This window comes from Glandiceps talaboti, chromosome 7, assembly GCF_964340395.1.
Source record: "Glandiceps talaboti chromosome 7, keGlaTala1.1, whole genome shotgun sequence".
Classification (NCBI taxonomy): Eukaryota; Metazoa; Hemichordata; class Enteropneusta; family Spengelidae; genus Glandiceps; species Glandiceps talaboti.
In genome coordinates, this window is record NC_135555.1 from 200,053 (window position 1) to 226,712 (window position 26,660).

General features: G+C 36.5%; 1 protein-coding gene across 1 annotated transcript; it reads right to left on the reverse strand.

Annotated features, from left to right (window-relative positions):
* Positions 1–936: 936 nt before the first annotated feature.
* LOC144437233 (enhancer of mRNA-decapping protein 4-like) lies at positions 937–26,376 on the reverse strand. Its single transcript, XM_078126135.1, has 24 exons — positions 26,167–26,376; positions 25,591–25,654; positions 24,201–24,332; positions 23,496–23,607; positions 22,850–22,949; positions 21,641–21,824; positions 21,293–21,464; positions 20,574–20,678; positions 19,795–19,988; positions 19,105–19,297; positions 18,293–18,464; positions 17,174–17,264; positions 15,911–16,005; positions 14,564–15,437; positions 12,973–13,143; positions 12,482–12,638; positions 11,798–11,993; positions 11,071–11,226; positions 9,119–9,234; positions 7,520–7,685; positions 6,932–7,118; positions 6,217–6,436; positions 4,175–4,338; positions 937–1,622 (listed from the first exon to the last, which is right to left on the reverse strand). The coding sequence occupies exons 1-24, from the start codon at positions 26,261–26,263 to the stop codon at positions 1,442–1,444; spliced, it is 4,299 nt and encodes a 1,432-aa protein (XP_077982261.1). The 5' UTR covers positions 26,264–26,376; the 3' UTR covers positions 937–1,441.
* Between the last annotated feature and the right edge of the window lie 284 nt (positions 26,377–26,660).

Genomic DNA, 26,660 nt, shown 5'->3' on the forward strand with positions numbered 1-26,660 from the left:
TAATGCTCATGTATACTTGTTTTCTTCAATATTACTTGTAAACATGATTTAAAAGAAATTGGCGAAATGTAAACACAACAATGTGTCTGTGATAGCCAGGAATTGGCTTGATTTTGATAATTGACCCTGAAGGTCAAGGTCTCCAAAGATAGCTTGCATCTGATAATATGGGAGTGTCTTTGTTATTGAGTAATGCAGTAAATAATGATTTTTAACTACAAATATGGCTGCCATTCGGTCAAATTTGCATATATATATGAAAGAACAAATTGACGTGCATATGTCCCACATGATATGTCACCTTTGTGTAAGGTTTGAAAGATATGGGATATTGCATGTTTGAGAAATGATGTAATACGGACGCATGGATGGATGGATGGACAGTCGGAGCCCATTGTAATAGCACCCGGGGGGGGGGTGATGGCTAAAATGATAACCCACTTATCTCATGGTGTATAGACAGTGATAACCCACTTATTACATGATGTAACTACAGAATACTTTTGTGAAAGTAGTGTAAGACATAACAAAAGAAAACATTCTCATGTAGTAACCATCATATCATATAACCACTAGGTTTCTTTGGTTGACTACCAATTTACCACAACTTGTTTATTTGTGTTTATGTAAAAAAAATAAAAAGAAACATTCTATGTTAACTGGTACTTCTTTACTCTGTTGATCATAAAATTAAGCCATATTTCTGATTGCATTAAAAGATGTTTTTTGTTGTTGTTGTTTATTTGTTTTTTGGGGGTACCTAACAGACAGAGTTAATATGTAGTCAATAATTACTGAAACCGATAACACATGTAAAATTAGTAAATTTATATGTGGCAGTTATGATAAGCTAGTCTTTGAAACATTTTCACTTTTCTATCAACACTAGGTGTATACCATAGTTTCTTAGGTGAGGATTCCAACTGTAAAAATATTACATTTACTATCTTTAACCTACAAGTTTGATTACACAGCTTAAATCTAAATGTAAACAGCATATCTTTGTTGTTGTGGCAACATGCATACTTGAAAAATGTTCAAATTAAAAATAATTAGCAATGGGGTGGAAGTTTCGAACTCTAAGAATTTCCAAATTAAAACAATTTATAAAATAGTGTTAATGAGTAAATGTTACTACTTGGTCTCAAAAATTCTCTTCTATGGTAGGTACTTGGTGCCAAAGGTGACACATTCTGGTAGGTACTTGGTGTCAAAGGTGACACATCCTGGTATTTACAGGCACAATAGACACCCTACGAAAAGATATCTGTACTGGCAGCACTCCTTCACTGTAAAGGTGAAAGGTCAAGTATGAATTCAATGTCTATAATATGACATCACACTAGATTTAAAGTTGAGAGTTCAGCTTTTTATGTATTGAACATGCGAACGTCTTGGAATCTGAGTGAGAAAAGAACTGACAAGTAAGTCAACATGTTTTTTACTTGAGTAGAGATTTTGCTGCCATAGAAAGCATTCGTAATGGTCTGGTATGTTCACTTTGGGTGTAGTTCTGCATGAAAACTTCTATTTTCTGCAGTAATCCCATTATTACACCTGGTACATGTTCTCTAGTTACTGGGTCTGTTGTCTCTAGATTCATCACTGCTTCTTGAAGGTATCTGCAAGTTAAAAGATTAACAACCATAAGTGATTTACGATAGATTCTTGACTTCAGTTGTTCAGTTTCAGCCTGTAATTGAACTAAATGATTACATTCATATATTTCTGTATCTACCATGTCTGACAAGTGTAACTAAAATAGCCCTTTTAATAAAATATATCACTAAAAATATTGGGTAAAAAATTGCATGACTTTTGTATCCCAGTGGACTTCATCACAGAAAGTAAGCGTTAAGATTCAAATGTACAAATGAGAGATTTTTCATTTTCATTTGAGGTTTGTCTAAACTCTATATTTAACCTGGACGTCTACTGAAAGAAATTAAAACAGAAATTTAACTTTTTTTTATCTCAGTCAGTTACATGTCTATCACCTTCCAACACATACAACCCATTGTCAGTCATTTACATGTCTATCACCTTTCAACACATACAGCCCATTGTCAGTCATTTACATGTCTATCACCTTCCAACACATACAACCCATTGTCAATCATTTACATGTCTATCACCTTCCAACACATACAACCCATTGTCAGTCATTTACATGTCTATCACCTTTCAACACATACAACCCATTGTCAGTCATTTACATGTCTATCACCTTCCAACACATACAACCCATTGTCAGTCATTTACATGTCTATCACCTTTCAACACATACAACCCATTGTCAGTCATTTACATGTCTATCACCTTCCAACACATACAACCCATTGTCAGTCATTTACATGTCTATCACCTTCCAACACATACAACCCATTGTCAGTCATTTACATGTCTATCACCTTCCAACACATACAACCCATTGTCAATCATTTACATGTCTATCACCTTTCAACACATACAACCCATTGTCAGTCATTTACATGTCTATCACCTTCCAACACATACAACCCATTGTCAGTCATTTACATGTCTATCACCTTCCAACACATACAACCCATTGTCAGTCATTTACATGTCTATCACCTTCCAACACATACAGCCCATTGTCAGTCATTTACATGTCTATCACCTTTCAACACATACAACCCATTGTCAATCATTTACATGTCTATCACCTTCCAACACATACAGCCCAGTGTCAGTCATTTACATGTCTATCACCTTTCAACACATACAACCCATTGTCAATCATTTACATGTCTATCACCTTCCAACACATACAGCCCATTGTCAGTCATTTACATGTCTATCACCTTTCAACACATACAACCCATTGTCAGTCATTTACATGTCTATCACCTTCCAACACATACAGCCCATTGTCAGTCATTTACATGTCTATCACCTTTCAACACATACAACCCATTGTCAATCATTTACATGTCTATCACCTTCCACACATACAACCCATTGTCAGTCATTTACATGTCTATCACCTTCCAACACATACAACCCACTGTCAGTCAGTTACATGTCTATCACCTTCCAATACATACAGCCCATTGTCAGTAATTTACATGTCTATCACCTTTCAACACATACAACCCATTGTCAATCATTTACATGTCTATCACCTTCCACACATACAACCCATTGTTAGTCATTTACATGTCTATCACCTTCCAACACATACAACCCATTGTCAGTCATTTACATGTCTATCACCTTCCAACACATACAACCCATTGTCAATCATTTACATGTCTATCACCTTTCAACACATACAACCCATTGTCAGTCAGTTACATGTCTATCACCTTCCAACACATACAGCCCATTGTCAGTCATTTACATGTCTATCACCTTCCAACACATACAACCCATTGTCAGTCATTTACATGTCTATCACCTTCCAACACATACAACCCATTGTCAATCATTTACATGTCTATCACCTTCCAACACATACAGCCCATTGTCAGTCATTTACATGTCTATCACCTTCCAACACATACAACCCATTGTCAGTCATTTACATGTCTATCACCTTCCAACACATACAACCCATTGTCAATCATTTACATGTCTATCACCTTCCAACACATACAGTCCACTGTCAGTCATTTACATGTCTATCACCTTCCAACACATACAACCTACTGTCAGTCATTTACATGTCTATCACCTTCCAACACATACAGTACATTGTCAGTCATTTACATGTCTATCACCTTCCAACACATACAACCCATTGTCAGTCATTTACATGTCTATCACCTTCCAACACATACAACCCATTGTCAGTCATTTACATGTCTATCACCTTCCAACACATACAACCCATTGTCAATCAGTTACATGTCTATCACCTTCCAACACATACAACCCATTGTCAGTCAGTTACATGTATATCACCTTCCAACACATACAACCCACTGTCAGTCATTTACATGTCTATCACCTTCCAACACATACAACCTACTGTCAGTCAGTTACATGTCTATCACCTTCCAACACATACAACCCACTGTCAGTCAGTTACATGTCTATCACCTTCCAACACATACAGCCCATTTCTGTTTTATTGTATTGTTTACAACAAACTTTGACAGAAAAAAATTACAGACCAATAAAAGTTACCAATAAAGTAGAAGACACCTACCGATGTTTAAGTTCTGTGTCACTTTCCAAATCAGCTGACAATTGCTGGATCAATGATAAGATAACAGGCTGTGCCAAAGGACAAGGAGAAACACCAAATACTTGCTGTGGTTGAATGGATTGACACACAAAGACAACCAGATTTAGATCTGATGCTGAAAGGGCCTGTAATAAAAACATGCACAGATTAGTGAAATCAATGACACTTCTATCTAACCAGAATTACTATCAGACTTGGTACACTGTATCACTTAACAATCACTACATCCATACCAGAATTACTATCACACTTGGTACACACCAGAATTACTATCAGACCAGAGGCATGAGGCAAAAATTCTGATGTAATCCGAAAATGATAATGATATATACAGTCGACAGGTAATAAAGGCCCAAGTTAGCTATGAGTCACATTTACATACTTACTTCTTAAATTTATTTATAGTATTTTTTAATAAACTCATTATACATGTCTACACATAAAGAAAAGAAAAGTATTCGGATAGACATGGTGCAAAATTGATGCTTAGTGCGCTCGTGGCAGCTAATGCGCTGCTTGCCATGCTTGAGCTCAAACGCATTCCTTACTTAAACTAGTAATACAGAGGGGTAGGACACGGCATCGAATAAACCAATCAGGACACTTCAAATCGAACATGTGACCCATGAATTTTCTCTCGAAGCTTGATACCACCTGCTGCCCTCTTGTGGTGAGATATATATTTCACATGCTGGCGAACATTGTGGCGTTTGTTGGACATTAAAACAGATTGCCGAAACAGCACATTATTTGAAATGAAGCTCTGAAACGGAGCGTCTTTTGTGGTGGAAATAAACAAAAATGCAATTGATAATAGTTTACTTCAATCAATATCTGGTGCCGAAGAGTTGCAGTAGGCTCGAACACACAGTTGATTCCGGTCTATATTATTTTCATAAAATTAGTACGTAAAAATAATCATTAAACAGTTGTCTTCATATCTGTGTCTCTTAAAAAATATACAGTTTGAATGAAGGAGAAAACGTAACAACATCATTTGACAGATTAAACAAATACTCGTAAGTTTGCACAAACAGAAAGCGTCAGTGAACGAGGGCGATGTGGTTTCAATCTTTCGACGAAAAAGAACACCAAAGTGTCCTACCCCTTCTTTTATAGCAAATGAGCAAATTGAGCAAATGCTGAGCTCGTGGAGGTTGAATTTTCAAATTCCAAGATTCAAATCATTCGATCTCGCAATCGAGTGACAAGACAGTGAAGTAAATTCTATGACCGTTGAGGGCGCTATCTAATCGGTATACTCACAGCGCAGCATTCCGTACCGTATATTCTGTTTAAATTAGTATTCCAGCGCAATTCGATCGAGTTAAATATATGCCTTTCTCTGTGTTTGATAATTAGATATTAACTAACAATTCAAGATACTGAAATAATGATAAACTTGACGGAACTTGTTGATGTTGTCTATATTCACGTTATTCAATATTATTATAGACACCAGAATTGTTGCCTCACGCCCTTGATCAGACTTGGTACACTGCATTACTTGACAATCACAATATCCACACCAGAATTACTCTCAGACTTGGTACACTGTATTACTTGACAATCACAATACAACATTCTGTAGTTAAACTAGACTTAACACAAAACTTGGATTTGTCTGCTTGTCAGTTGCAAACATAGAAACACTTCAAGTCCTCAAATCACCATACTGCCTAGATAAAGATCATTCTCAAATGTTTTGTATCATCTATGTTCAAAAGCATGTTTCAAATAAAAGAAACCCTCCTGGAATCTCAATATCCTAACAGACAGGGTGTGCTTGTCATAAATATGCCAAACTTTACAACTCAATACATCACACTTTGAAACAATGTCCCTGTTGAAAAAGTCATACAATCACTACCTGTAATGAATATTCTGCTGATAGAGGGCGCTCTTCACATCACACATCTTTATAGCTGTAGTGTAATACCCTGTTGATAAAGGGAACCCTTCATACCAACTAATATGACAGGAACATACATAAATGTACTTACAGTTTGGAAGGCATGGTTGTAATGTCCTTGTTGTAATAGTTGTACAATCTGTAACTGTAGTTGTTGTGTGTCAATCTGTTGAGGTACAGGGGTAGCAGCCGATGACCTAGTGATGGCGTTTACTATACTAGACTCTACTACTGCCTGGTGGTCTTTCATGGCATGGTTCACTTCGTCTTTCACAATGTCTCGAACTTTAGACACCAGTGATCCTTGGAGACTAAACATCAAATATATGAATAAATTAACTGAAATGACATTTACATAATTTGATTTGCATATAGTTAATTGGACAGTGAGCATCACCAATTGTGGTGTTCACGTAATGTTAAGTCTCCAACTGCAAAGGAGTTCTATTTATTGGTGACTGACCACATTGGTAATAAACCATACCCCAAGTGTAATTCTCACTCAGACGTTCATTACATTCTTTGACATCTGAGGAAAGTGGCTGTACATGTATGCCTCTGAAAGTTTTATGTATTTTTATCAGCAGTTAAATCTGGAGTGCTACCAGACCATTTTTATCACTCTCAATAAATCAGTATTGTAGAAAAAAAACATAAACACTTTAAGAACAAATAGTAAAAGAGTTTGAAATAATGCAAGGGCAGTCAATAACCATTGTTATCATTACTTTGTGTTTTTTATCAGTAAGTTCTCATTTTTCTCAAACAACTTAAATTCAATTAACAGAGTTAGAGAGGGTTTGTACCTGGCCATAGATTTCTGTAACTGGTTGTCTAGTTCTGCCTGGACACTACTAATAATGCTATTTCTGATCTGAGTAGAGCTGGCCTGGAATGAATCCACCATAGATTGTAGTTTATCGACCACAGGATCTCTGCCTTCCTGGATTTGTTGTCTCCTCTTCTGGAGATGACTCTCAAGTTGTTGAACATCTGAAAAATGAAGATCATAGTACTTGTTACTCTAAACTTGTCAAAAGTGACAAACCTGACTAACTTGTCAATATTTGCAATAGTGTGAATGCAATTCCTATTTCATAAAGACCCAAAGTATTATTTCTTGTACAACTGAATTGAGTAGAGTTGAGAAGGTGACATTCTACATATTGAAGTGGATAAATTAACATGACATGACAGTGCAAGGTAAATGGCTACTGTACATGTATATAGCCAAAGCCAAAGATGCTTCTCTCCATATTTCTCCCCTTACACTTAAGTTGCTTCCACCCTATGACTTCAAAGTTAAATGTACAGTGATTATGGGTAACATAGAAATACATTGTTTTATCATACCAATTTACCATGACATTTTCAAGACAAGAACCTCTACTTACATTCTTGAGTGCCAGATTGGAAAGTTTCATTGACTTGTTGAAACATAGAATGGCAAGCTTTATCAAAGGCAGGTACTACAGTGCTTTGGAAAGTTTCTTTGTATGTGGACTGCATAGCATTCTGTACTGTGTTTGCAGCTGCTTGGCCTATAGCTTCAGTTGTAGACTGCAATGTAGACAACATTATTCATGCACAGTTATGTTATATAAGTACCAAAGCCTCAGTTACCCAAAATCACATCTTCTGAATCTGATCCAAATCACACATCTCTAGTGCAGCCATTTTGATTTCCCAACTAGACACCCAAAGTAACATAACTACCCACTACCAAAAGATTTCACCCAGCTCTAAGTAGTTCACATCCACACACACACACACACACACACACACACACACACACACACACACACACACACACACACACACACGCATGCACACGCACACGCACACACACACACACACACACACACACACACACACACACACAAACAAACACACACACACACACAAACAAACACACACACACACATTTTGCCATGCCTACAGCACCAGTCATTCAGTCACGCTTTAAAAGGTTTTTCTCATAAATCCTTGCAGGAAATCCCAAAATGGTGATATGTGTGTGAAGTGCAGTAGTGTTTCTTGACAAGATTGCAAAGTTTTGGTAGGTTACCAAGGTGCTACTTATCACCAAAAGTCATACAGAAGTAGATAGCAGTAACAAATACAAGTATACTAAGGCAGATAATCATAACAAGTGTACTAAAGGTAGAACTATGTTGATAGTCGGTGTATAAAGGCAGAAATAAGTTGATAGCAGTAATTAATACAAGTGTACTAAAAGTAGAAATAACTTGATAGCAGTAATCAATACAAGTGTACTAAAGGTAGAAATAACTTGATAGCAGTAATCAATACAAGTGTACTAAAGGTAGAAATAAGTTAGTAGCAGTAATCAATACAAGTATACTGAAGGCAGAAAGAAGTTGATAGCAGTAATCCAAGTGTACTAAAGGTAGAAATAAGTTGATAGCAGTAATCAATACAAGTGTACTGAAGGCAGAAAGAAGTTGATAGCAGTAATCCAAGTGTACTAAAAGTAGAAATAAGTTGATAGCAGTAATCCAAGCATACTAAAGGTAGAAATAAGTTGATAGCAGTAATCAATACAAGTGTACTGAAGGCAGAAAGAAGTTGATAGCAGTAATCAATACAAGTGTACTAAAGGTAGAAATAAGTTAGTAGCAGTAATCAATACAAGTATACTGAAGGCAGAAAGAAGTTGATAGCAGTAATCCAAGTGTACTAAAGGTAGAAATAAGTTGATAGCAGTAATCAATACAAGTGTACTGAAGGCAGAAAGAAGTTGATAGCAGTAATCCAAGTGTACTAAAAGTAGAAATAAGTTGATAGCAGTAATCCAAGCATACTAAAGGTAGAAATAAGTTGATAGCAGTAATCAATACAAGTGTACTGAAGGCAGAAAGAAGTTGATAGCAGTAATCCAAGTGTACTAAAGGCAGCAATAAGTTCATAGCAATAACCCATAAAAGTGTACTACAGACAGAAAGAAGTCTGGACTCTTTCAATATACTCACCCTAGACCTGACAAGTTTACTGATATTTTCTTTCATCAGGGTATCAGTTGCTGTAAGTTTCTGTGAGACAGTTTGATGAAGTTGATCTTTTACTGGGTCTACTATCCTATTTAAAGCTGAAATTGAAGTCAATGTACACCAGTCATTACATGGCCTTACAATATACACCAGTCATTACATGGCCCTACAATGTACACCAGTCATTACATGGCCCTCTAATGTACACCAGTCATTACATGGCCCTACAATGTACACCAGTCATTACATGGCCCTACAATGTACACCAGTCATTACATGGCCCTCTAATGTACACCAGTCATTACATGGCCCTACAATGTACACCAGTCATTACATGGCCCTACAATGTACACCAGTCATTACATGGCCTTACAATGTACACCAGTCATTACATGGCCTTACAATGTACACCAGTCATTACATGGCCCTACAATGTACACCAGTCATTACATGGCCCTCCAATGTACACCGGTCATTACATGGCCTTACAATGTACACCAGTCATTACATGGCCTTACAATGTACACCAGTCATTACATGGCCCTACAATGTACACCAGTCATTACATGGCCCTACAATGTACACCAGTCATTACATGGCCCTACAATGTACACCAGTCATTACATGGCCTTACAATGTACACCAGTCATTACATGGCCCTACAATGTACACCAGTCATTACATGGCCCTACAATGTACACCAGTCATTACATGGCCCTACAATGTACACCAGTCATTACATGGCCCTACAATGTACACCAGTCATTACATGGCCCTACAATGTACACCAGTCATTACATGGCCCTACAATATACACCAGTCATTACATGGCCCTACAATGTACACCAGTCATTACATGGCCCTACAATGTACACCAGTCATTACATGGCCCTCCAATGTACACCAGTCATTACATGGCCCTACAATGTACACCAGTCATTACATGGCCCTACAATGTACACCAGTCATTACATGGCCCTCCAATGTACACCGGTCATTACATGGCCTTACAATGTACACCAGTCATTACATGGCCCTACAATGTACACCAGTCATTACATGGCCCTCCAATGTACACCGGTCATTACATGGCCTTACAATGTACACCAGTCATTACATGGCCCTACAATGTACACCAGTCATTACATGGCCCTCCAATGTACACCAGTCATTACATGGCCCTACAATATACACCAGTCATTACATGGCCCTACAATGTACACCAGTCATTACATGGCCCTCCAATATACACCAGTCATTACATGGTCTTACAGCTGGAAATGAGGTCTCAACAACATTTTATATGCATTCATTGAGGTTTACAATATCAGTAATCATCATAAACATTATTAGCACATTGTTGGTGTAATAAATGAATGAATGTCATCATTCTATCAATTCATGTTTTGTCATAAATCAAATGAAACCAATTCATATGTTATTCGTTGCAAATATCCTATTTAGTCGTTAGAACATTTGTATGATACATTTACATCTTCAATTCCTAACTGCACCTTTGTTATATATTATCGACATTAAAATTTGATGCTAAGAATGTTCAGAAATTCAGAGAAGTTCATAAACTCACTATCTCACTAATATCTGGGTAGTCAGAAACTTTGTAATGGTAACTCTATGGTTTTAAAATGTCAAGTATGTTTTCACACTGGTGAGACTTCCTTGAATTCAAGGAGCACTGTCTGCAGCATTCAAATCAGAGAGCATTGTGCGATATTCAGCTTAGTGTGCAATGTAAGGTTGTATGGTTTTCATTAAATCACTTAACATACAGATGCTAACTAGAACTAACCTGGAAGTATTGATGCTATCTAGAACTAACCTAGCTGGAAGTACTGATGCTATCTAGAACTAACCTGGAAGTACAGATGCTATCTAGAACTAACCTGGAAGTACTGATGCTATCTAGAACTAACCTGGAAGTACTGTAGTCTTCATTTCTGTACGCACAGTTTTCTCCAGTTTCTGTGTGACTGTTGTACTCAATGTTTGTGACACCGTCTCTAACAATTTTTCTTGTTTTTGTTTGTCCAGTGACTGTCTTTCTTGTAAGGCTAGTTCTAATCTTTGTTCTGAGATATGGTGGTTAAGGAAAATACACAAGACAGTCTTGCTTCTACATATTTGGCTGGGGGAGCTTGGCTAAGTGAGTAAACTTGATGTAACCCTGTAATGGATTGTAATCTGCACTAGACAGTGAAATCATTTACACATTGGGGGTTATATTGCTTCAAGAGCACACTATTGGTTATGAGAATAAATCATTCTATACAGTGGCACTTGGTTATGAAAGTGTTCCAAACCTTGCAGGGACTTTTGCTCTGACAGCAGATTCATATTCAAGGTGCACTTGAGCTCTGACATCAGACAAACCAAGAGGAGAATCACTTTTGAGGGGATTTCAGTTCTGACAGTAGACTTGAGAGAAACTTCTACTTTGACTCTTAAAACAGAATCACCGTGAGTGTGGCTGACTTGAAGAACAAACATACCTGTATGTGGATCTTTCATAGCAAAGGTATAAAGACCTTTTTTGGGGGGGGGGGGGGATATGTGTTGATGTAACCCTGTAATGGATTGTAATCTGCACTAGACAGTGAAATCATTTACACATTGATCATTACAGAAAATGAAAAAGGATACTTTCTTCCCCAGCTTGTTGTGAAATAGCAACATCTATTTTATTTCCTAATCTTCTTTCTAAACTATCCATTTTACTCTTCATACTCTGTACTAGTGAATTATTCAGTTGATGTTTTTGCACATCTTGACGTAACTGTTTGATCTCTTCTTGCTGTGCTTGTAGGATAGACTGTAACTGTTTCAATCCTGCTGATAACTGAAAGAAAACACAGGTACATTTCACTCATGGTTCAAACCTAGGCTGTATTGTATACATTGTGATCTCTTTGTCCTGACTATAACATACCATGGCTGTGAGACGGCACATTTTTTCATTGACATTTTGTATTGAGTATTCAGGTGGTTCAGGCCACATCAACATGTTTACAAATTGATAGGTTTTATTGTTTTGTACAAAGAGATTAAGACAAACTGAAAGGAACAGTCCAGTCAGGCTTTAATACAAAGAGATTGTAGCAAATATGACATCATCACCAGAGATTTTACCCATTCACACTTGATTGAAATGACAAAAAATGGCCAAATGCATGCCAAGTGCAGGAGGGCTTCTTGAAGTTGAGTAAGTTTAATACAAAAGTACTCTATGTTATCACTCAAAACCATATGCAAGTTGATAGCTGTAATCAATGAAACAGTGTACTGAAGGCAAAAGTAAGTCTGACTGGTACTACCCAAATTCCTTACCTCGGCAGCTGCACTGTCACTTTCAATCAGTTTCCTTGGTTTAGGTGAGCTCCTTGATTTCCTTTCTTTCTTAAGATCTCTTCTCTGTGATTTGTCTCTACCAGGAGTACTGGATGTAGATGACAGAGACGATGACACTTCAAGATTATCACGGTCACTGACAAGACAAGATCAAATCATTAGTTCCATACACTGAAACCTTTGTAAATGTGTTCATAGTTTGGATTGCTGCTCCTTCCTGTTGTTCTATGGTATAGTCATAAGTCATACTATAATATAACAATTTAATACAAACTATTTCATTTCATCACCACAGACTTCAAGGTGAACAAAGGCAAGGTTGATTTTTGTCTTAGCTTAATTTCTGTACACAACACATTTCACCAACCCTTCATTGCGCAATCTCTCTGAAATAAAGTTGTAGAATTGGCAAATCTGACTTATTATCAGGATGTTAGCAACAAATCAAATCAAGTTTAAACATAACTTACCTCGTTTCTTGTTCTGGTACAACTTGGGGACTTAACTGAGTATCAGAGACAGACTCAAGTACAGGTTCACTGTCAGCTTGACTACCTTTACTGCTTTCTTCAACACCTGCTATGATGTCATCATCAATGTTGCCATGGAGATCTGCTTGATTAGCAGCTGGTCCCACTCCACTGTCCAATACAATAAACATCAAATTTGTTATACAATGTAGATACTAAGTTGTCAGGTTCTCAAATTCTTTGCTTCCTTGACATTTATTTGTAGTTCATTATTTTTTCACTGACTCGAGCAAGTGGGAACATTTGTGAACTTGTATGTGGAAAAATATGCCAAGCCATCTGTGACTTTTTCATTTTTTCATGAGCAATTTACAGATGTGATGTTAAACCTGTGACTGCATGTTTGAGTATTGTTTCATTTCTCCATATCAGCATGTTCCCCGTCATTCCCTTGGTACTTTTGACAGAGATTTGCAAGATAAATCAAAACAACACGTCCTGGTAAAATGTGCAATGTGCAATATCATCCATGACAAAAAGATGTTGAATGTCACAAGAGATGATATGTCTGCATCCTGTTCTTTATGTACATGTACCTATATTGTATAGTTTAGAATGCCACACCTTGGTCTACTGTGTCACCTGTATAGACAGTCTATGACACACATCGCATAGTCTAGAATGCCACACCGTGGACTACTGTGTCACTTGTATAGACAGTCTATGACACACATCGCATAGTCTAGAATGCCACACCTTGGACTACTGTGTCACTTGTATAGATAGTCTATGACACACATCGTATAGTTTAGAATGCCACACATTGGACTACTGTGTCACTTGTATAGACAGTCTATGACACACATCGTATAGTCTAGAATGCCACACCTTGGTCTACTGTGTCACCTGTATAGACAGTCTATGACACACATCGCATAGTCTAGAATGCCACACCGTGGACTACTGTGTCACTTGTATAGACAGTCTATGACACACATCGCATAGTCTAGAATGCCACACCTTGGACTACTGTGTCACTTGTATAGATAGTCTATGACACACATCGTATAGTTTAGAATGCCACACATTGGACTACTGTGTCACTTGTATAGACAGCCTATGACACACATTGTATAGTCTAGAATGCCACACCTTGGACTACTGTGTCACTTGTATAGATAGTCTATGACACACATCGTATAGTTTAGAATGCCACACATTGGACTACTGTGTCACTTGTATAGACAGTCTATGACACACATCGTATAGTCTAGAATGCCACACCTTGGACTACTGTGTCACTTGCATAGACAGTCTATGACACATATCGTATAGTCTAGAATGCCACACCTTGGACTACTGTGTTACTTGTATAGACAGTCTATGACACACATCGCATAGTCTAGAATGCCACACCTTGGACTACTGTGTCACATTTATAGACAGTCTATGACACATCGTATGCAACTAATTGTACATAACACATAGAATATGGTGTGGCTACATGGCAACTAAAAAACAAATATGTGAGTGCCATTTTACAAGATCTTGAAGTTTAATCTGTGTATCATAAATAACAATAGTTTCTTACATGAGTGGTATTGGTTGTTCACTAACAGTATCTCTGCTGCTATCAGGTTGGCTCTCTGGATGGCTGCGTTCTGATGGCAAACTCTCTTCTTCACTGACTTTCACACTGTCTTCCATGGCTAACTCCTCCTGACTTTGTTGGACAGATAGTGTTGGCTGTCCTGAGAATGTGTCTTCAACCCCTTCCTGTGGTTCAGGAACAATCTCAATCTCTGGTGAATTGTCATCTCTTGAAGCCCCATTAGCAACCAACTCAATACTAGAACTAGAATCACGCTTATCCATTCTAGACTGCTCATTACTAAAGTCAAGTACATTCTCAGACTGTGTTGAAACTGATTCCTTTAGTTCATCTTCCAATGCAGATTTTTCTAGCTCCAAAATATCAATTTCTTGTGACTGGTCTGTTTCACCGGGTGTAGTGGGTGGTAGGGGTAGACTGGTTGGTGTCTGTTTCTCACTTCCATCATGTTTCCTGTGAGACGATGGTGTCAATGTAATTGTACTTTCTGAGATATCATGTGACCCACTGGTAGATAGTAAGTCATCCACAGAACTGTTCATGCCAGACACTGCAGTCAGACTGCTGGTTGAGGACTGACTTTCCCGTACAAGCTGTGAAGGAGACTGTTTGGGTGTGGTAGTGGTAAATGCATCAGGTGGAAGTAGTACTGGGTGTTGATGGGGTGACCTTGCAGAGTCTGATGTGAAGGAGCTTGTCATGGAAGTACCTGGTGTTGGTGTCGGAGCTTGGTCTTGTTCATCCTCCTCATCATTGATGTCAATACCATCATCATCAGCTGTTACTTGGAGATCAGCTTGTGAACCTTCAACATCCGTAGATTGGTCTAAATCAGATAATGGATCACGAACACCTGAAAATATGGCAACTTTATCATATATACATGTATGTAGTTAATCAAAGCATTTATAACTGTAGAGTTAGTTAAGTCATGGGAAAATTGACCTTATGCTGGACAATGGCAAGTAAAATGGAATTTACTCATTATATCTGTCAAGACAAAGTGGGTATGATATTCCTGATGTTGTCATGGGGGCTTCCCTTAAACCATTGCAGAAAATCAACAAATGGCTGAACAAATGCCAAGTGCTGTAAGGCTTTTTTTAAACAAGGTTTCAAAGCTGAACAAATTATTAAAGAGCTATTTTATCACCCAGAATCATATAGATGTAACAGAAGTTGATAGAAGTAATCAATACAAAGTGTTCTAAAGGCAAAAATAAGTCTGACTAGACTTCTCCTTTTAAACTGTTTTTGTTAATGCAGTACACAATAAAATCCATTCTGATAAAGTTGAACTGATTCTAGCACAACATGCCAACCTACCAATCTCATCTTGTGATACACTACTGAGAGATGCTGCTATTTGTGCCATTATTGAGGACTGTGGTTGGAACCGAATTTGAAGCTCTTGCAAAGATCTGAAAGAGAGTTTGTAAAATTCTGTTTTGGTATAGGAAACAAACATGAAAGAAACAGCAAAATGGTAAGGGAAAGTAGAAATGGTAGGGGTAAAGTACTTAATGAAATGGTAGGGAAAAGAACTTAATGAAATGGTAGGGTAAAGTACTTAATGAAATGGTAGGGTAAAGTACTTAATGAAATGGAGGGGTAAAGTACTTAATGAAATGGTAGGGTAAAGTACTTAATGAAATGGAGGGGTAAAGTAGATATGGTAGGGGTAAAGTACTTAATGAAATGGTAGGGTAAAGTACTTAATGAAATGGAGGGGTAAAGTAGATATGGTAGTGGTAAAGTACTTAATGAAATGGTATGGAAAAGAACTTAATGAAATGGTAGGGTAAAGTACTTAATGAAATGGAGGGGTAAAGTAGATATGGTAGGGGTAAAGTACTTAATGAAATGGTATGGAAAAGAACTTAATGAAATGGTAGGGTAAAGTACTTAATGAAATGGTAGGGTAAAGTACTTAATGAAATGGTAGGGTAAAGTACATGTACTTAATGAAATGGAGGGGTAAAGTAGATATGGTAGGGGTAAAGTACTTAATGAAATGGTAGGGAAAAGAACTTAATGAAATGGTAGGGTAAAGTACTTAATGAAATGGTAGGGAAAAGTACTTAATGAAATGGAGGGGTAAAGTAGATATGGTAGGGGTAAAGTACTTAATGAAATGGTAGGGTAAAGTACTTAATGAAATGGTAGGGTAAAGTACTTAATGAAATGGTAGGGTAAAGTACTTAATGAAATGGTAGGGTAAAGTACTTAATGAAATGGTAGGGTAAAGTACTTAATGAAATGGTAGGGTAAAGTACTTAATGAAATGGTAGGGTAAAGTACATGTACTTAATGAAATGGAGACTGACTAATTAGTACAGCTATCATGACAAGTGGCAAGGTGATCAATTCAGCAAACAGGTAAAATGTTTCCTCTGATTGAAAATTTTAGAAATTAGCATAAACAAGTGCTGCCTGAATGTCTTATGTCTGTGTTCTCCATCTACTCCCAGTGTTCCATTACATTAATTTAAATATTTGAAATTTAATGTTACTAATGCTATGAAATAGTAAAACCATTTCGGCATGTACACAAATGACACTTTTACACAGACATTGATTTATACTCACTTTGTATGTACACAATACATCTTTATAACCACTCCTACTGAACTTGTACCATAACTATCCTTGTCACTGGATCTACTAACATCTAAATCACCTAAAGAGAAAGGAATGACAAAAATAACTTAAATGAACACTTCACAAAATGTCGACTTGCCAAATTCTCTAATGAATATATCAATGATAGTCAGTGATTACATCTTGTCAAATTCTATGATGAATATATCAACTGTAGTCTGAATCAATCACAAATATGCCAAATACACCTGATAGTAGTTGTTCACTGGGAACTGTTTACATCAATTGCTCACTGCATAGATTCTATCACTATGTCTTGAATGTCACATGATCTATGCAGCAGGAAACCAACTGAACTAGTTTGACAAAGTCTGACAGTGTCATCCTGCAATATATATACCATTATACCACATATACAAGCCAAGTGGAAAATCTTCAAACTAAAAAAGTGCCAATCCATCCTTAACTCTGTTGTTACCCATGCAATGTGCACCATCATTAGTATTACTATATGCACTATCTTAAGTTGCTGGGTGACTTCGTAATTTTTTAAAAGCATTTATCTACTTACCTAACTACCCATAGCAATAGTCAAATGATGTTAAAATTAAAAAAATAGGGATAGGTAGGCATGTCAATAAATCATGTAAACAATGGTTCAATGTTTGCCTAGCAACAGACCATGCCCATAGCCACAGCCAAATGATGGTGTATATAGAAAAGGTAAAACAGGGGTGTGGTCTTGTTGAAAGGAATATTTGCATACATTTTAAAAATATTTATTCATTTGTCTACCCATTCCTGTTTTTATCTTTCCAATACACATCAGCATTTGGCTGTTGCTATGGCTGTGGTCTTGTTGTTAGGCATATTTGCATACTTTTTTTTGAATGTATATTCACTTGCCTACCCATTCCTGTTTTTATCTTTGCAATATACACCATCATTTGGCTCATGCTATGGGTGTGGTCTTGTTGCTAGGCATATTTGTATACATTTTTTGAATGTTTATTTATTTATTTGCCTATCCATCCCTGCTGTAACATTTCGAATATGCAATATTTTCAACAACTTATAACAGATATGAACACAACAACAAATCCTCACCTGCATCATCTTCCATATCTGCCTCTTCATTACCGACATGTTTGAATTTCTTCCTACTAGCATCTAAGATGGCAAAACTTAGTAATGGCTGGGTCAGTAAGAATTCTGAGATGGATGATATGTGTGCATGGCCTTTCTCTATGTCTTGAAAAACTTCTAGAACATATAGCACCTGTTAAAGCATAATGGTCTGCACTTTAGATGTCAAATATTCTGAAGTTTTACATGTAAAGGATTGATGTATCTTTTGAATCTTGATGATGCATCACTGAATATTTCAATGAAATGGCTTAATACAATTTGGTCATATGATGGCCTATACAGACGGATTTGAAGTTGAACTACATAGGAAGATAGTCAAGTAATAACACACATTGAAACAATGATCATAGATGAGTCATAACAAATTTCAAACAAAAATACCTGAATTTTAGAATATGTGAAAAGTGAATAGAATAAAATAATGACCAGAAGAGAGAATCTGTAGAAACTGTTAACTTTACATCTGACATTTATCCAGACTGCCTTAAATACAAAATGTACCATTTATCCAGACTGCCTTAAATACCCATGCTAGATTATGAGAACAAAAGAATAATCCTAGCTAATCCTTATGGCTCCACTGATAAGATTATATTAAAACACTAGTGTGAGAACCTGAGATTGAATCATGGGTATTTATGACCGGAAAACATTTCTGTTGATATTGCATATCTGAGATGTATCTTTCTTGATAGAAAAGTAACTGAAATACATTATTTTCAGCATCAGATACACAATATTATTGTTTACTACATGCATCACTGTGTTACCTTCCTCTTGATATCAGACATGACAAGGTATCCAGCTGATAAATCCAAGCAGGCTTTCAAACATGGTTCAGGTTGCATTGGACTTGGAGTGGTGAAGTTCAATGTCTGTAGACATGTCCATGACACTGTACACCATACTTTGATTTCTCTATTGTAATCAGCACCAGTTAGTAGAAATCTCCAGAATGGCAGACTAAGGAAAATAGAGTAAATTATGGTCAGGGTATGAGTTCTATACTGCGTTAACAGAGTTGCAGAGATCGATAGATATATACATAAAAGACATATCACAAGTTAACAATAGTGTCAAATTTTAACATACGAAATGAAATTGTTCCATACTCTAAATTAAGCACAATTACCAGTCTGAGTATTAGAATGATATTTCCTTCACACACAGTCATAGTCATGCACACATGCATGCATGCACCCCCCCTTCACCACACACACACACACACACACACACACACACACACACACACACACACACACACACACACACACACACACACACACACACACACACACACACACACACACACACACACACAGTTGCATTATTTGTTCATTACTAGCATCATGGAAAGTCATGCACCTCTAATATTAATATTCAGATATCTTTTTTAAATATATAAACAACACACTACAGTAAATGTATATCTGTTCTTACAAATGACAAACTGAACTTACTTGGGGTCTTGATATTTGTGGTTATCACAGAAGAGAAGGCATGAGACAGGTCTATTGTCATGAGGAATCCATTGATGGAGGCGACGGGGTGGATCACTACTTTCAAGATAAACCTGCCAGAACTTGACATTACCATCAAGACTAGCTGTAGCTAAAACAGCACCATCTGGTGACAAGGCTGCTTGACTTATTGGCTACAAATGGTGAAAAACAAACAAACAAATATTGATTTCAAACATAACGTACAGATCGTGTGTGTACATCTGTGTATGTGTGTATACATGTGTGTGTGCACGCATGTACGTGTATGTATACATTGTGTGTGTGTGTGTGCGTGTGTGTATTGGGGAAAGAGGTGCCATACAAGCAATGAAAATGCTTATTTCATAAGATTCACATTGATAAATTTGTATATCATTGATATAAACTGAGAATTTCAATGTGCAGCAAAAATAATCGTCTATGTTAGTTTAGATGAAGGGACTTCAAACACTGCTCTGCAAACAAGTAAGTTTATAGCAGTCTCAAGGAAGTACTACAATAACATAAGAAAGTTGTATAGACATAGTTTGCATTGCTATTAGAGTATTAGAGTAGAGTGTGGTGTGGTGGGGTGGTATGAATACATGATATTCCCAGACTTCAAGACATCTTTTGGCTGTGAACAGTCTACCTAGCTATGTGTAAAAGAGTTCTAGGCCATTGGATGCTAATGAGGATATTCAATATATTTATATTCACTTGATGGAAGTGATGACATAGAAGTTTTACTAACTTACCTGATCATGACCATTGACTGAAATGACACCTTCCTTGATTTCATCCATAGATATAGGACCATTGTCATGATTGGCCGCTACTACTTCTATATCCCATACTTCAGCCTGAGGACAATGAGAAACACACTTTCAGTTTGTCTTGTCACATCAAGAAACGGGTTATACTCAGTACTGGTACTACTGGTAAGACATATTCAAATATTGACTGACCCAATGATGCTCTGTTAACAGGGTGAAAACTAGTCAGAATTTCTGGAATCTTTTTGAGTTGAGACCATCCAGTTTTTATGTGTTTTTAAGATACACTTACTTCTGATTTTGTGAAAAGAAAGACATTGGAGACAATATATTTGCAACAAACTATGAATTGAGACAGGGTTTTCCAAATATCTGGCACTGTTCTAGTTATATACAGGTGATAAAGGACTTTTCAATTTTATTTTTTTCTGTTGAAAAGACAGCTCATGGTTATGGCTACACTTGAAATGAAAATATAAAATACTTGATCCAAAGACAGTGCAAGATTTGGGAAACATTTTTCTGGTAAAAGTGGTAAATTGTTACATTTATTGAGTTACCCTTGCTTTTCAATACTGTACCCCTAAAATACAATACATTCATTTAAATGTGTATGGACTGTGAATTTGAGCAGATTTCCATCTTTGTCTCACCTAACCTCTGAAGAAAGACATGAGATGATGACATCAATACATTCCTACCTTTTCATTATGAGTGATAGCCAACATTCTTACTGAATCATCAGGGTTGGACGTATCATTGGTAGAGGACGAATCACTAGGATCTTCTGGGATATATGGACACCATATCAGTCTATGGTGCTCACTACTTGGTGTATTTGCTGGTCTGTGGACAGTGATTTTAGCAACAGTACTGCAATTATGAGGTCAAAGGTTAAGGTCATACAAGGTCAAAGTCATGAAATGTGAAATGGTCACACACAAAATTTGACACTTGAGAAATACCAAGAACAAAAGTAAGACTGCAGCAGATTCCGAGATCCCATAACTATTTGTATTTGGTATTTATTGGTACAAAGAAAAGGATACGTTATTTTTCCATCTTGTTCAAACAGATCCCACACAAACAAATTGCCTTGTTCATCAATACAGGCTAGTGTGTTTGAATTGAGATGTCCAAATGCTAGGTCTATGACAACGCCAACGAAACCCTTCAAAAGCACTCTTTCAGATGTATTACGGTCAATGACTCTCACAACATATCCTGTACGACCTGTTGTAAACAAGAAATCATACTTCAAATTTCAGTGGATAGACTCAATCTTTAAAATACACATAAAATTGAAAATAACAAAAGGAATGGGGGGTGGGGTGTCCTGGCAAAATGTCAGGGTGACACAATTCACATCGGTACACTTCCATGTGACTGTTTATGGTCATCATACTTTGAATATGGAATTACCCTCTGTACATTACAGAATGTTTTTTTCAATACTGAAAATGATGTTGTATCAGCATAACTGTTCAACCAAAATGAAAATCTCTTGTATAAAGATATCAACTTTGACCCCTACATCTTTGGAGACTATGTTTATTTGGAGTTAATATTATCCTAGAATGTTAGGTATGTCAAACAGTCGGTAGTCTTTCCCTGTATCTATGTATCCTTTATTACCACAATCCCGACTACCTCAACTTACCATAGTCATATCTCCCCTATATACCACAATGCCATTTCTTTACCTTACCTTGTTCTACAACCACCCCCTCATAACCACAATCCACCATGATCCTTCTCTGCCTGATTGTTTTCGCCACAGAATATTTGTCACACTTCTTAGATATCCCAAGCTTTAGTTTTTTTTACAGAGTTTATCAATGTTCTGTTATCCTCAAGATTTGTGTCACACTCACATTATGTTTTACACTCACTAAAAATATATTTTGAAAAAATCTTCATAACTGTTACCCAAGAAGTATTACATACTTCACTTGTCATACTGGTGCTCACCTACCCCAAATAAAATTATATATATGGTAAATTTTGTTGCTGTCAGTGTTCTTATGTTTTGTTTTACCATATTATACCCACTGAAGTATACATATAGTCTTGTAGTTGTCTTACTTACTAAGGTAAAAGTGTCTAAATATAATACACTGAAGACCACTGAAAAGTATAATGTGATGCATCTTTACTGAATGACTACTCCAATCTGCTTTAGGGATTTGTGGATTGTGGATGATGGATGACATCAACCTGACAAATAAATGTTATATACCTTGATGGTATGTACTAACCTTTCAATGCATAAGCTATGTAGGTATTGTTGATGGCCACCAGATTACCTGTGTAGTATTTGTGTTCCCAATCATAGTTCACAACTGGTGATATTCTCACCTAAGAGAATAAACAGCATTTCAGCATTACTTGATGTTTGACAATTAAGAATTTGAAGGTCACATGACAAGGTCAAAGGTCGCTATGATGCAATAATGAAACATTTTTCCTGCAAATAAATCACTGGTGGTACATGTTCTTATTTAAAGCATAACATTAAATTTCTTTTGAAAGTGCAAGTCTACTTTTTAAGATGTTCTTGTTACTTACCTACAATAGATGTATAACATTTCAATCTAAGTCATTCCTTTAACAACACAATACAATTGTCAAATACAAAGAATATAATGCAGTGAGAAAAAAAGTATCTGTCATAATGAACTGTAAATATTAAATAACCATGGGTTCACCTTGTTTTTAGCATTTCAATCCACACTTGTCACTTTTTTCTCATTCATGATTTTGTGAACTTTCAAGACTGCAAAGTCCAACAACATTTCAAAACTATACATATAACCTGAGTTGACAATGTGTAATGACTTGTCAAGAAATAGTTCTATGTTCCTTATTGTTTGAAATTATAATGCTTATTGACAAGTATTTTACCTTGTTGCTGCCAGCTGTTGAATTTGCCACAGATGAAGCTTCACTTTCAACTATAGTTACATCTTTGGCATATACAGGTACACTGCCTGTTCTGTCATTGCCCTGAAGTAAACTGTGAGTAAAATGTTGACACACTGTCAGTTACAGTTATGACAAGGGTAAAATCACATATTCCTATCATTGATAAATATACTAGAAGGCTTTCCCCTAGTGTCTATGATAAATAGTATCATTAAGTACTATCAGCAATTATGAGCCCAAATAGAGATAAGCTACTTGTCCTTCCAAGTTCCACCACACATAGTAAGCTATTTATCCTGCCAGCAGATGAGCCTGACTTTCTGTTTGTATCTCGCTACTAGTAGCAGCTTGAACTAAATTAATATCAGTAATCCAAGTTTGTCAGTTAAGAGTGAAATTCCATTAAGCGTAGAGTTGGTAGACATACATATATTTAGCTAAATTAGTTTACAGAAAAGTATTGTCAAGGTATCCTATAATCAAGATACTGATAACAGAATGGGTCAAGATGATTAGTGGAGATGAAACAAGAATTGCTGCATGTTTACCCATGATGCACATGTCAAACTTTATGAATTTACCACATTAGCTTTAGGTGACAGAAATACAGCGGCAGGAGAACCAGCACTTTGCCTAAGATAAACAAGGCCTGTTTTTTTAACCGAAATTCTAGTAAAAACTTACATTTGTTGCCTACTTGCTATTTCACCAACACTTCTACTACCAGTACCTATTGGCATTGCTAAGTCAGAATCACCATTCCCATCAGATGGCAATGGTTGAGATGATGTTCCATTGAATGTAGATGACCCAATCCTGCAATACAGAAAAAAAAAAACGGTTCAACAGATGATAAGTATACACTCACTTTATCAGCTTGTAATACTCACCAGGTTACTGTTATATCCAACTACACCTAGCATGTCACATGACTAAATTTGTCACACAGCAGTTTTAATACCATGTACAGATTGAACGTACAGCAGTCACAGATTCGGCCAGTGAACAGACTAAACATCAATTTAATACAACAGCTAATGTGATATAGATTTGAGATAGTTAAAGTTTAACATGTCAGTTATTATAAAGACAAAGTTCTCAGACAGCTGGGCATGAGGTAATAACGTTCTACATCTCATGTATCAAATATACATTATGAGTTCATAATCAATGCCAATCATACATGTAAATTGAAGCATTCCTATTTGTCAAACAACTATACCAGGATAAACTGGGGTCGATTCTGTTTAGATATTCCATTGGGTGTTTAAGTTTCTCCAGTTCTACTTAACTATTATATCTTCTATCAATTCTCTTCATTGGAAAACCATGGAAAGAGAACTGTTTTAATGTTCAATGCTGTGCTGTGTGTTAAAGTATCAATGCTTAAAGTATTCACACTTTGTCTCTCCCAACATTTCAGATCATTCAAGACAGTACACTATATTTGTTTGAGTAGAAACTATTACACTATTATCAGGCCACATGAATGTTGATAACTGAATTGGTGAAATCTGTATCTTGTCTGTGTGCAACATTACACACAACAATATAACATTTTAATATGTTCTTTTACCTACACGATAAACGAAAGACAATAACAAAACTTGAGTAACATGTTGGCAGAGTAATTATGAAAGTTCAGACTTTTCTGATGGGGTGGGGTGGATTATTGAAGCCAAGTTTACTGGAGGACTAATAGTAATTATATCATGCACGAACCATTTAGAACAAAAAAAATGGCATATACACTCTGGTCACTCTATGTCAAGACAACACTTGTCCACATCACTGCATGGTTCTGTTGTGTTCGAAATATGAGCCAAAACGTTTCAAATTACCATTACTTTCCCTGATTTTTTTTTTATATTACTAGTACTGGTATAATTATGTTATTCTGCAATATTTTTCTTCATTCAGCCAGAAAATACTCATGACCTAAGGATGTTATCACTACTTGACTCATAGGTCACTTGCATTTTCCCTGGCTGAAAGAAGAAAAATATTGGGAATAACATCTACTAGTTCACCATGGCAGTGTCTCATTTAATTGTAATTGTAATATGTAACTTACCTTTCTCTGGTATCACCATCTCCAGTATTATCAAAAGCATCACTTGTGGTTTGAAGGCTTGAGTCTGCAGACAAAAAATTATGAAAGTGAAACAAAGAAGATAAGGAACACACGTGCATTATATTTTCATTCTATTCCATTGTACATTTCGAATGGCAGTTCAGTCAATTTATAATCACTCTATTGATTGACAGTCAGACTATTATATAAAGTTAGCTCACATCAACTCATAAAATTATAACATAAGAAAGAAATTTATACAATTATTGATTGAACTATAACTTATTGTAAATGCGCCACGGGTTCACTTCGCAGGCAGACGTCAGTGAATGCTGTTGGCTGGAATCCAAACGTACATGTATCAAAACACAGTGTGCGAGAACGGCATGTGCTTGCATGAAAACTCGGAACGAACTCCTTGCCTGCAACCTTCTTTTCGACTTCACCACAGACTTTACATTGTGAAATAAAGTTCAACACACAGAGAAAGGGTATCATGACGTGAAAAACCAAACATAATAATGTCACAGACAGTCTGGAAAATATCAAATGCGCATTATGTATATACCACATTACCTGTGGACAACCCGAGCGATTTCCCGACGTTCAACATGTCCTTCAGACGTTGCGTCGCTTCATCCGTGCTCAATGATGAGCCCGACGAGGTATCCATTTCACTGACGAGATGTGTTGTATCCACTTAACACGCCAAAATATATCAATGTCGGTTCACAATCCTTGTTTTTGGTGTGAATCGACAACTTATTTATTAAAATAACTGTTCAATCACTGTTATAGCATGATATGACATGCCCTAAATGCGCATGTGTACGAATGGCGCTCACCAGAGCTCCCTAAGTCTTTAACTTAAAACAGCATTGACCAGTACAAGTTATAGGATTAAACTAGCAGCGCGGTTTTCTTTCAGATTTGTTTACTTTACTCCAATTTAAGGACAACTTTGACGGGTTAAAGTTACTCGGGATTCTCACTTGAAAGGAAGAAAACAGATATGGACGTCTTGAAAAGTTACATTTCCAAAGTAACTTGGGTGGTGTTTTTAAACAAAA

Excerpts from the sequence above, each read along its gene's own strand:
- LOC144437233 (XM_078126135.1), bottom strand. The coding sequence starts at position 26,263 with ATGGATACCTCGTCGGGCTCATCATTGAGCACGGATGAAGCGACGCAA. Across the intron at positions 20,679-21,292 it reads CTATCACTCATAATGAAAAG|GCTGAAGTATGGGATATAGA; the intron begins GTAGGAATGTAT and ends CATTGTCCTCAG. Across the intron at positions 19,298-19,794 it reads CACAAATATCAAGACCCCAA|TCTGCCATTCTGGAGATTTC; the intron begins GTAAGTTCAGTT and ends TATTTTCCTTAG.